The 12,396-nt window shown below is 38.0% G+C and overlaps 1 protein-coding gene across 3 annotated transcripts; it reads right to left on the reverse strand.

The window, feature by feature from the left end:
• Positions 1-903: 903 nt before the first annotated feature.
• Positions 904-11,781, reverse strand: LOC113672344 (golgin subfamily A member 5). 3 transcript variants are annotated; one of them, XM_027188621.2, is made up of 17 exons: positions 11,552-11,781; positions 10,728-10,977; positions 10,123-10,374; positions 9,320-9,559; positions 8,638-8,857; positions 7,828-7,951; positions 7,406-7,502; positions 6,880-6,986; positions 6,602-6,766; positions 5,996-6,124; positions 5,551-5,613; positions 5,427-5,462; positions 5,032-5,181; positions 4,222-4,315; positions 3,565-3,658; positions 2,572-2,635; positions 904-1,535 (listed from the first exon to the last, which is right to left on the reverse strand). In XM_027188621.2, exons 2-17 carry the CDS (start codon positions 10,963-10,965, stop codon positions 1,434-1,436), a joined length of 2,175 nt encoding a protein of 724 aa, XP_027044422.2. In that variant the 5' UTR covers positions 10,966-10,977; positions 11,552-11,781; the 3' UTR covers positions 904-1,433. The 3 variants fall into 3 exon arrangements, with proteins under 3 accessions (XP_027044422.2, XP_027044423.2, XP_027044425.2); XM_027188622.2 differs by having other exon boundaries at positions 11,542-11,779; XM_027188624.2 differs by having other exon boundaries at positions 11,644-11,773.
• Between the last annotated feature and the right edge of the window lie 615 nt (positions 11,782-12,396).

The raw sequence follows: 12,396 nt of genomic DNA on the forward strand, positions 1-12,396 counted from the left end.
TAGCAAACACTTTTTCAGTCTTGTTGTTTGGGAGGTGTTTTATTCTAATCAAAGCCTTGGCGGACCGCAAAAATAACAAATTTTATTGTCATCAATTTAAGAAGTGCTTATCGAACACCATGGTGTCGCGGATGTTGGAGACTGTGATAATTGAAAGGTTTCACTCCTGCTGCTTTCAGCTCAACGATGTGGTTTTGAGTGAAGGAACTAATTAAGCTGTGCCTGTGTTTCAAACTCTTGATGGATATCAAGCATTTTTATCGTGCCTTGTTTTCACATACGATTACAATACGAGGTCTGTTTTGAGCTGCAACAAGGTGGACGCGAGCAAACTTTCCCAATAGGAAACACACATCGGTAGGAATATTAAAGGAGTCAACGAGTCGTGACATATCACCGCAAGGAAACACAACTCTTAATGAGTTAATGAATGACGCAAAACTACACGAATGGCTCAGATCTGTCTATCAGTTCAACACAACTGATAGACTGCGAGAGGAGGCAGAAAGTTGGAACTTTTGATCAACGTCAGTGTCGAGCACTGATGCATTCTCAGGCTTGTAATGCTCTGAAATATCACTTAAATTGAAAACAGGGATTGTATTTAATCGAACGCAATGCTAGGTCAACAGGGGGACAAATTAATACACTATCCGAGCCACGAAAGCTGGGGTCAAACAGTTCACCACGTGCAACTCACGCAATCTGTATTCCTCCTCCATGGGAGCGTTCTATCTCTCATCAGCCACTCATTTTTGCGGTTAAATCCTTGAGCGAGTTCAAATCAAAGAAGGCTTGGATCCTGCAGCGAAGCCACAGTTCCAAGCATCAACCAGTTGTGTCGACAAACAGATATTTTAAGTGCATTGTTAGCCCGTTAAGTTTCAGCTGACCTGTTGGGAATTACTTTTCGAAAAGATTTTAATTATGTTTGTGTTAGAAAAAAAATCCTTATCTGATCGGTATGATTGTTTTTGTAGAACTTATTACATGTAAACTGTCTACCTGTTGGCGCAACTTGATTTATATAGAAACTCTCTTTCGTGATCAATGTACACGCTGTGAAATTCTAATCACAGCCAACCTTGCAAGCTTCTTTATCTTTCCAATTTCAATAAAACAAGTTGTCTCTCTTCATTCATCTTCGTACACTGAATTAAAAGAAAGTCAGAATTTATTCCAAGTGTGACCTGACTACCTGCCCGGGTAAGCTTTAAGTTTTTAAATATAAGTAATCTGTGCTGAATCAACAGTTCTCTACCTTTCTATCTCTTCAGTATCGTGACCCTCATTGTTGTTTCCTCAGAAGGCTTTTATTCACATTCGTCCATGGTTTCCTTTTGTAATAAGCCGGCCACCGGATTATTACTTGCTAGTTTTTCAGGATTATCATCGAAATAAATAGTGTCCTTTATTCGTGTGACGCTTGAGAGTTAGTTAGGATTAGGAGGTTGAGGCAGACGAACTGAACTGGTTGTATGAACCTCGGGTTGGTAGGTGAGAAGAACAACCAGGACCCATACATGAAGCAACACCTATACAACAATAAATAAGGACAGAAAAGTTTCTAAGGTACTGAAGCGTCAGGAGATATATATTTCAATATCAACAGAAAATAATACAAAAATGTATCACAAAGCCTCGTACATGAAAACAGAAATATAATTGTCGTTAGGTTGCACCCGCCAGAATCGACATGGAGATCAATCAACAAACAAAAGAAAGAACTAAAAGTGTAATTTGAACAGTTTTGGCGAACAAGCCGCATTTATCCAACCAAATACACCTGCTGCTCTGTCGATTCCGTGACACTGCCTCCTCAAGTACGTCAAAGAGTGGGAATAATAATTTAAAAATCCATTAACGTTAGAAATACTTAAATAGAAATGAGACCAATTTTCGGAAAAGGTTTCAGTAAAATCGAGAACGCTGATATACTCTTAACACTCTCCAACAAACTGTGTCAAGTTTGACAATCGTCTTCAGAGACCAATATTTCGCGAAATTAACCCTCTAGTTCTTTCTCTCAGCAAATGGGCGCAGTTATTTAACTGAAGGCAAGTAGAACGCGAAACTTTAACGTTTCCCATTCAAAAATATGCAAATAGTCCTTCTAAAATTCATTTTTAGAAACGAAGTTAAGTGCCAGTTGGCCTTTTTTCCCCGGAAATTGAAATGTGATGTAAGGAATAAATGATCACACTCCGAATTATCTATGAAAATAAATTATTTAGGATAAATAATGTTCGCAAAGAGAGCTTTTCCATCGGTTTGACCACCAAATAAAGGTAATTTTACCTTGACCACAATAACCTCACAAGAGTAAACAGAGATATACACTTGCACTTTAACTTGAGTGTTTAATTCAATATGGATAAGCATCACTGCGAGTAAATGGATATATCATCAAATCACTTCTAGACACCACTTTCATAACGAAGATGACGTACAGACAAGACCGCGCCATAAACGACGCACAAAGGATCTAGAGTTACTTGTGTGGCAAGGTCCAGAGGAGAACGGGCCGAGTAAAACAGATTATGCTATATACAAGAGACAGGAGTACTTTACCATGTAAATGATGACAAAGAGCCGTGCAATGGGATACCTTCTGAGGAACAGACCAAGTCTTATACTGAAAAAAAGGATAAAATGATGTGACAACGTGTAGGTTCAAGCAACATTTCAAAAAATAGAAACGAGTTTGTTTTCGCTTATCAGTGAGTGGTGCGGCAAAAATGACATTGTAATGGTGAAAAATAAAATAAAATAAAAAGGACGAAGTAAAAACCAAAAAACTTCGGGCAATTAATAAGCTTAAAAGAACCGACAAAAGGTGAAAAGATAAAGCTTCTCTGACACAAAAATCCTAACGATCCATTCTCAAGGGAATAACTAACTGTATTGGCCAAAGTCGGATATTGACGTAGAAGGAAATAGATTTCGTACAAGTTATCTGCAAGTATTACCTTAATGGATCTAACGTCTCTACTACACAGTTGGCATCGGGAATTTCAAGCTTAAAAGTTGGCAACCCAGGATTTAGCGGATCAACATTCTTAGCCCGAAAAAGATATAATCACTTATTTCAATTGTGGTTTGGGAGTACCGGCCATTTCAACCTTAATTTCTTGCCTCGCACAGATCTCATACATTTTAATAGAAATGATAATAATCCCATTTCTGGCCTGACTAAAAATCGACCTTTGATTTAACTTGCAGTAGCTACACCTAAAGTTTCACGGCTAGACGCATGCGTAACTTTCATTTCCGTCCATCCGTTTAAAATGTTTCAAGGCGGAGAAAAAAAATAGATGTCCAATACTTTGGAAATTGAAATAATCTATGAGATCTGGTTCTCGGTCATTTTGATGGCTCAAAATTTAGTCCGCCAAACTAATATTTGAAAGCCGAAGGCCAGCGCCCACCAACTTTGGCGCTTCTTTGTTTTGCTCTTATACTTAGTACAAAACAACGCCCGATTACAGGGTATTATTTATTCACTCATTTCATTTGGCACGGGGAGTTAAGATGTGACACCTATTCTCTAAAAGTAGGACTTGCCTGAACTTGTCGATTTCATTAACAGCTCGTTTAACTTTTCGGGAGTCGTTAAGTTGTGAGGGCATAATGGACGATATTGATCTCACACGTGACACTAAAAATAGATAAGAACAGAAGATATCAGACAGACCGCGGTAACGTAGGAAACCGCCGCTCTCTTTCAAGAATGACCTAATTTAATATCAGCAGGCCACTTCGGCTTAAAGAAACACATGAAAATTAAAGGAGGCCGTCAGCGAATCGCAAGCCTCATCAAGACCCCGAAGGGGCGGCATAACCTTTTGATAACGTAATAACCTCTCAGTTCTTGACAATAGAAACATCACTCAAGAGAAATACAAAAAAAAAAGAAAAAAAAAGAAATTGTTATCAGGCACTTTTCATAACAAAACAAAAAGAGAAAAAGGATTCGATGACGAACCCAGCAGTATTTGTAATGTTTTTTCAACATTTCCTTTCCTGCGAGTGAGGCAGTTCATCACCACGCCCATGTATCTAGCAATCGGAACCAAAACCTCTCGCACAATAAAATAACCGCAAGTCTCTGCAGTCTACTGAGACTCTCCTGACGGGCACATAAACAAATTATTTATCGACTTATCTCTTGAAAAAGTCTGCCAGCCGTGATACGGAAACTTAGCATGGCTGTAAACTTACGCGTATTTTCATCGTTGTCATCAAAACCGTCATAAGTTGCTGATGAGCCGGCAATCATTTTAGACGTAGATGCCTGTACATCTCTGTATTGCTTCTATAGATTGAAAATAACAAGTGAATAAAAGAGAAAACGAGCCAGAAGGATATCTTAAGTTGTAATTTTATCAGCAATCTTGATAAATGACAAGTTTTTACATGGTAGATGAGGGCCGAACAACCGGCCCTGCAGGCGAATTGCAGAGAACGCGCTTTCCTCCTCTTCCCCTCCCCTCCCCCTACCTGACGAAAAATAATATCAGAAGGTGTAGTAGGTGAATTTTTTTGAAGGGGTGGGGGAGGAGAAAGTGATCTTGGATTAGGTTGTCAAGTCAATAAAACCACGGTAACATGCGTATTTTGTCATGTTAGTTACAGAAATAACGTTCTTATTCTACTGAGTACGAGATGACTAGAACACAGGATTAGTCACTATATTAAATAACATAATATAGGTTGTTTTGTTATTAAAAATTATCACTTTTCTCAGTGAAGAGACCGGTGAGAGGCACATCAGGAAAACCAACCCCCCTTGGCCACGCCCCTAAAAAAGGACAATTCACCTTAGGTTTTGTATAGTTTATGAGCAATATTTGTGACAGTTGTACACTTCTTGAGCAGTATTGAAAATAAAGCCTGAAAAAAAAATCCAGGCTTGTACGGGAGTTAAACTCCTGACATCTGCTATACCGGTGTACTGCTGTAACAACTGAGCCAACAAGCCAACAGGGAGCTGTTGTATAATCTATTCAGTGGGATTTAAGGTTTTCATACCTCCAGCCGCTCTAACTGTAAAACCAAGGAGTTCTTCTCTGTGCTCAGAGCCTCAATCAGTGTTTGTTTCTGAATGAGGTTTTCTGTCAGCGCTCGGACTCGGTTTCCCAGTTCTTCTTCACTCGTAGACGTAAGTGCCTTGGTTGCAAGCTGAAAAACATAAATTGATAATCGAATTTCGGATACAAAACGCTGCAGCATCGTCAGGAAACAGCGACCTTACCCAGAATCAAGCCTAGCACTGCCGGCATTAAATCTCCAACTTGTTTGGACAAAATAACGACAAAGAAAAATTACACATTCAAAGCTTGACAGCACAGGTATCAACTGACACTGACGCTCTAGAGAAAAGGTTTGTCTTAGTCTTGACTCGCTGTGATCAAAATTTGACTAACCTGATTTCTAAGTTTCTGAATTTCATTTTCCCTCTCCTGGAAGAAAACGCCAAATGAGATTGAACGGAGATTAATAAGAATTCAGAAGAGAACAAAAAAACAGTTATCGATGATGGAAAGATACCTGTAACTGGCTCATAAAGCTGCTTTTAATTCCTCGTATCTCATCTTGGGCCTGATGCAGGTCCTAACAGAAAACAAAGAAAAACATTCGAATTTTGAATGCACAGGATAAAGATACTTTTTTATAAATAAAGGGATACCAGCTGAACTGCTGAATGGCTAAAATTACAGCTATTCATCAACAAAGGTCACGCTGGAACAAAATACTGGAGGATTTGCTGTACGCAACACAATTTTCAACCTTCCCGAGTAGCATTACGACGGATAGGTGTTCACCAAACGTGTTTTGGTATCCGTCGGAAAGAGATTTATTCAGTGGATGGGGCTATCCACCTTTTGAGCAACAGGGGTCATGTGGTCTCTTATCTAAAGAGATCGGACAGAAATTAATGGGTGGGTTCTTTAAATAGGTTTATACTGGCTAGGAATATTTCTCTTTGAGGTACTTGGAGATGCTGTTGAATTTGTTGTTCACAGGCGTCTTTTTTTCTTTTTTCGTCATCCAGAGCACTCTCTAACTCTTCCATTTTCTCTCGAGCAAGATCTGCCTCGGATTGTTGCTGCTGTTCCAAGTCCTATGAAGCAATATTTTTCAAACGATCAGATACTTAGTGCACAGTCCTATTCAACGTTTCAACTCATTCAAGTATGGTATTTGAACAGACTAAACTTGTCTACAAGTAGTGCTGATTGAGAGAGCCGTGCGCAGTGTGACTCGCACGAGACGGTGGGATATTAACTGTGAAGGTAGGTTGAAGACTGAAGCGAGAAGATGGCTAACTCTTCGGACTACTGAGCGTGCGCGAAGCGCCTATGGAGACGTTTTACGTCATTAGTGTGCACAAGGACACCTAGTCTTTGGTCAGGGTTCTTTGGACTTTTTTCCGCGTTCGCGACATCCTTTAATAAGTTTCTTTGCAAAAATTGTCCATTGCGAAACGTGAAAACTACAAAACCAAATGTTGAGGTGTCTGAGACGACTTAAGATAATTTAACCAGCGCAAAGCTGTGATTGCGGAAAGCAGATTAAAAAAAGGAAAAACACTATTCACCTGTAAATCAGCCTTGAGTTGCTCCATTTTGTACTTGACCTGATTGACTTCATCTTTAAACATGTCCCTCTCATGGCAGACCTCTTCATATTCTGAACTAGTAACACCGCTGGTAACTTCACCTTTGCTTCCATCACGGAGACTTGCTATCACCTTGTCTTTAGCCTGACGGTAGAACGATTTTTCTTACTAACACTGTAAAGGGTTCACAACCCATAATTTGTTTTATTTCCATAAGAATTTAAAACAATTGGATAATAACAAAATGATCCAGTCACCTGAAGAATTCTGGCTGCTTTATCTTTATAGTCCTTCAGTTCTTGCTTCGCAGTTTCTAGATTTCCTTTTGCTGTTTTGAGTGCTGTAGCATTTTCATTGTTCTTATCTATTCAATGGCTAAGGAGAAAAAGCTCCAACATGTATTCAAATCATAACTAGTTCGGAAATAAAGAATTGTAAGGAACTATTCTATGCACTACAAGAAGTCATTTCAATCCCTACGTACAGGTTATTTTTAGCTGAATCGTTGTTTTAAGTTAGGACAGATAAAAATATATTTGCTAGAGTCAACTTGAACAAAAGAAATTTTGTTCATTCAGGAAAAGGGGCATAAAAACATTCGTGCTCAGTATCTTAACTGTTACGAGTGTGAAAAAAAAAAACCTTAGTACCCCTCCCCTGAGAAGACTCGAACCCTAACTAGTTCTAATTTTGCTCATCTTCAGACAGTTGATAAGCCAGGCCATATAATTAGTTCAATTTTGTTTTAAATTATTAAGTAAATTAAATGGAACTGATGGATACTCTTCTCTTCATTGACTCTCTTCTGCAAAGTTTTGAGTGACTCGGCCAAGGCTGCTTGTCCCTCTTCTAGCTTCGTTTGCCTGTCCATGGACTCTTTCTTAAAAAAAAAATGAAAAAGGAAACCTAAGTTTATAAGCCTTTAAAGTTATTATCAGGTTTCCATGCCATTCATTTATCTACTATATTATCAATTAATGTAGCTTAACTTCTTCAGATAATAACGGTAAATTATATGACATAACAATAAATTTAAAGAAATATCAAGATCACTAACAAATTTAACTGCAACACAAAGATCCTGACCATTTTTTTACTATTAAAAACTTTAGAAAAAAGCCTTTGAAAAACTTTCACATAATACTGGCAAGCCCTAAAATAAGCAGGCATTATAGTCTTACAGAAGTATTTATCATTACATATACCTCGAGTTTCTTTTGAGATTCCTGTTCAGCTTTAAGTTTGCTCTCAGTTTCTTCCAGTTTAGCTTTCAGAGTGTCCAATGCATGACTGTGAACACCAGTTGATGCTGAGTGATCCTGAAGTAGCCTGAAGGAGAAGACAAGGGTTTTCTTACATATCTAAGTGCTAGTACATTAGTATGGAAGTAACCCAGTTAAGAAAATTAAAACTACAACACTAAGAAGTAAACTCCTTTCTGTCTCACATGAAGGCAGGCAGGTGCTTACACCCTGGTTCCATCTTTTAATGAGAACTCTTCAAGACAAGTCTTCAAAATCATCCTGAGGCTTCATAAGCTAAAACTTGTATTGCACCACAGATGTTGACACAATGAGGTCTTCCATGACAGACCCCAGGTTTAGCAGTTCAGATAACAATTTTATTAGACCAGTAATATATCAGTAATGGCTTCAGAAGAAAAACAATGCCCAAAAATATAGAGCAGAGAAGAACTCCTAAGAATGAAATTTAGCCTGAAATTCAAGCGGTGAATTGGACAAATACTGGCACTTAACAAATGAAATCAGTATTACTGAGTGAAGTTCATCTGCAGGTGGACCAACCACAAACACAAAAATTCAACCAAGTTAAACTCTGTTCAACTAGCCAGGTTAACATCTACATGACAAAAGTGAAAGTGAAGGGTGTGGTGTCAAACTTGATTGAACTTTGGGGATAATGAAGCATTCCAATTAATAGTTTAGTTTCTGATTTCGAAAAGCAGTGGATAACATTACTATTATAACTGTCAAATGTACTGTATACTAACAGACCTCTCTCTCTCTAACTGGTACTGTTCAATTTGCTGCTGTTTGGTCTTCAGTTCCTGATCTGACTCCTGTATCCTGACCCTGAGCACAGCCAGCTGTGAGTCCTTAGCATTAAGTGACTCTGTATAATCATCCTCCTTCCCTCTCAACTGCCTGGAAATTTCCTCAGAAGCTGCCAACTGTTGATGACTTCTTTGAAGCTGTCTCTCTGTTTCTTTTACTCCTGTGATACAGTTATCAAGAAACTTTTCAGATAGGAACAATTTATATTCAAAAAAAAAAAGCTAGTTTTTTCTTATTTCCATTCTAAGTATAAAATACAGACTTACTTACACTGTAAAAGTTACCCAGTAGTCAGAATTCCTTATAAAGTACTTTAGAATTAAGATAATGTGGATAAATGAGCTGTGAACAGTCTTTCATGAGCAAAATTCGATGATTCAGCAACACACATCAAAGCAACTGTATGTAATTTGAGGGAAGAAATGGCAGGCAAAAAAAGCTAGGAAAAATTTACACTTCAACAAAGTGCATACCAATGACTCTCAATACTAGTTGGGTGCTATTCGCGACCAAGCACTGGCCACCAATAACACAACTATGAAGCCACAGTTAAGGAACCAGGAAAATTTAGTAGGTTTACTGGGTTTCATTTGAGTTTTCTTTTTTCAGTGTCAATACTTACTCCTTTCAGCTTCCTTAGCCCTTTGCACCACAGAAACCATTTCTTCATTCAGTGATGATACTTCCTTCTTTAGAAGTGTGTTTTCAAATTCAAGGTTGGACACACGATCATCAGTAGGAGGTTGGCTGCGGTGATCAGCTTCATGCTGAGGCATGTCTTGTGCCTGAGGTTCTACTAGTCTCAGTCCATCAGATATGTTTGTGTCTTTTTCTCCTGTATTTGAATTCTTTCCAATAGCATCTAGTAACAAACACAATAACAATCCCTGATCCATGAGCTCAAGGTTCACTTCCAGATTGATTTTTAAAAGTTTCTCTTTTTTATAACAATAAAAGTTTAACTATAAACAGAGGTTTTCATCTGTTCAAAGGAGGTAAGGTATACTTAGACCCTCACAATAATTTGGTCATTAGTAAACCAAATACAATATTAATTCCTAGCTTTTTTTAAACTCTTAATTGTAGTTTTTTATAAAACACTGCACTTTATTGCATCCCTGAGCAATAGAACTACTACCACATGAGTAAAGAAGCTTATTTAAAAGCAGACTGATCTCAATTAGTGCTTCAACTAAGACAACAAGAAAAAGGTTGCTTGAAAGGGGAATAATGCTGTCAACTGGATCACATGTTTTGTTTTGTTGACACTCGTCTAATGAACAGGAATTTATGTACACAATAGAGTCTTTCAACTTTCAAACAAAAAAGCTTTGTCTGTTGTCCAATGCACCAATTGCCTTTCATAGCAAGGTCTAACCCACCATGTAGGGCAACAAATACTGCTTAACTTTTTAACATGCTCACCATCATTAATTCTTCCATCTGGAGCATCTTGCTGAACCAGCAATGAAGTATCATTAGCTTTAACAACTTCATCAGATGATGTTTCAGTCACCAATTTTGGTTTTATAGGTTTCCTTTCCTTAGAAGTGGGAACATTGCTATTGAGGAACTCAAATAATTTATCATCATTTTTGTTTTCTGTTCTTGTTACCCTTGGGGGTGTCCTAGAACCAGAAGAAGGTAGCCGAGACTTGATAGGTACTGTAGGTCCACCTAGAAAACAAAGCAAAGCCTTCAATACATCAATTCAAGTGAAATTATTCTGGACAATATTGAAGCCATGACAGAGAAGACATTGTGCCTTGTGGCTCACAATAATGTACTATGTACTTACAAAAAGCTTGTAGACACTGGTCCACATGTTCTTTATTATAATTTACACCAAATATTGTTCGTCAAATTCATCCAAGAGGTTGTGAAATGACATAAAGTGCTCAACAGCAAGCTATCCTGCTGTCTTTAAATGTACAACTAAAAGGAACTGTAAATTTACATGAAGCTAAATTAACCACAGACAATAGAGCTTCCAAAGAGAATATAGATGTAAGCAGTTTATTAGTTCTCACCTAATACACTGCTCTCATTGGCTGTCTTTGCAAAATCAACTCCTTGGTTGACAACCGGTGCAGGAATTGGTCTCTGTGTTGAAACAGAACTCGCAACTGGTTTTGTTGGAAAAACATTTTTACTGAATACACCCCCGTCCTGGTTAATCTGGTCCTTTGTGAGTGCTGAAGCTGCAGCAGTATCAACCCTTTCCAGCAGAAACTCTGCCTTGCCAGCAAGATCAGTAAACCATGACATACTGACTTATATCTAGCATATTGATAAAAATAGACCAAAAAAGGGCATCAAGCAACCAGTTATTGAGAAGTATTAAGTATTACTACTACTCCTCCCAGCTTTACAATAAAAAAAAAACCTGTCTGTACTTTAGAAATTAGCAAATTCACAAATACATTTATTTCAGCTAGGAACATTCCATCAAAGTCTGGTGGTAAGGCTTGAAAGGCATTTCAATGACAAATGTGTATAATTGTCAATAAATGTAAAGTATCAATTATTCCTGATGTAAATTGTGATGTTGTCTTTCTTCATCACTGGTGTTTAAAACTAGTAATTTTAATGGTATCATACGTTTCCTGAAAGTAAACCAAGCTAACAATTCTTTAATCTGCTTCAATTTATGGCTATAACTTTCCAATTAGGAAGGCATCGAAGCCGCACAAGCAAGAGAAACTCAGTGGAGAACTCCCTTGATTAGTTTAGGAATCGTAGAATATAACTAAAATTACAAAATTTTTCGTGTCTTTCAGCCACGGCTTAGATTTGAAAGTTGTAGAATATGAATTCCTCTGCTGGGCTGAGGTTACTCAATACCTAAGCTTACTTCACTTCGAAGAGTACGTAAAAAATTCGTCTTCCTTTGGCGTAATTAGTGCATCAGCATTCCTTATACTTTCCCAATTTAATCAAACCAACCGTAACACTTCGTTGTAGGATATCAGGCACGCCACTCGGTTTCAGTTGCAAATTGCAGGGAAGGTAAGTTGAGTTTCAGTATTGCTTGGCCGCCGTGTTTACATCCTCGTACGTGTCACAGAGGAAGTGCGCACTCCCTTCCAGCGCAGCCGCTGATCAGAAGAGCTTCGAGTGAGCCAAAGAGAGATTGCGTGACACTCATGTTGTTGTGCTTGAAAGAGTGAAGGCGAAGAGGACAGTGACTTAATAGGCGAATGACGAGAGGAATTTACGAATAAATTTCACCCAAATAGTGAAGAAGGTGTAAGGCCGTAGAGTAGGGGAACTAGGGTTAAAATGTTACTTGATGACATATTATTTGAAGAAAAATCATACAGTACAATTTGAACTCAATACAATTCCCAGAGGGAACAAATTCTTTTTCTCTCCTCAGTTTACTACTTCTTTCTTTGATCCATTTCAGTTATAATGTATGTATTGTCACCTTTCTACTGAGATCTGGTACCTCGTTATAAAAAAGAATAGCAATCATTGTTGTGATTATTTGTGAGAGGAAGATAAAGTTGAATCAAATCAACTTAAATTGATTTTGATAATCACTTACTGCCTATGTATCCTTACACATGAGAGTTTGACTAAGTCCCAATCATTTTCATATGATGTGCAGCACTGAAGCACAAAGTGTGATGCGTATAGACAAAGCAGAAAGAAAAGCTCTCCCATCATCCCTTTCTGCCCAACCGCACTCTTATG

The sequence above is a fragment of the Pocillopora damicornis genome, chromosome 7, assembly GCF_964200805.1.
Source record: "Pocillopora damicornis chromosome 7, jaPocDami1.2, whole genome shotgun sequence".
Taxonomy (NCBI): Eukaryota; Metazoa; Cnidaria; class Anthozoa; order Scleractinia; family Pocilloporidae; genus Pocillopora; species Pocillopora damicornis.

Bases quoted from the DNA above. Each gene is read 5' to 3' on its own strand.
- LOC113672344 (XM_027188621.2), bottom strand. From the start codon at position 10,965: ATGTCATGGTTTACTGATCTTGCTGGCAAGGCAGAGTTTCTGCTGGAA. The intron at 7,503-7,827 runs GTATATGTAATG...TTTTTTTTTAAG, and splicing joins AATCTCAAAAGAAACTCGAG to AAAGAGTCCATGGACAGGCA. The intron at 2,636-3,564 runs GCAAGTCCTACT...CCTTTTTTTCAG, and splicing joins AATGAAATCGACAAGTTCAG to TATAAGACTTGGTCTGTTCC.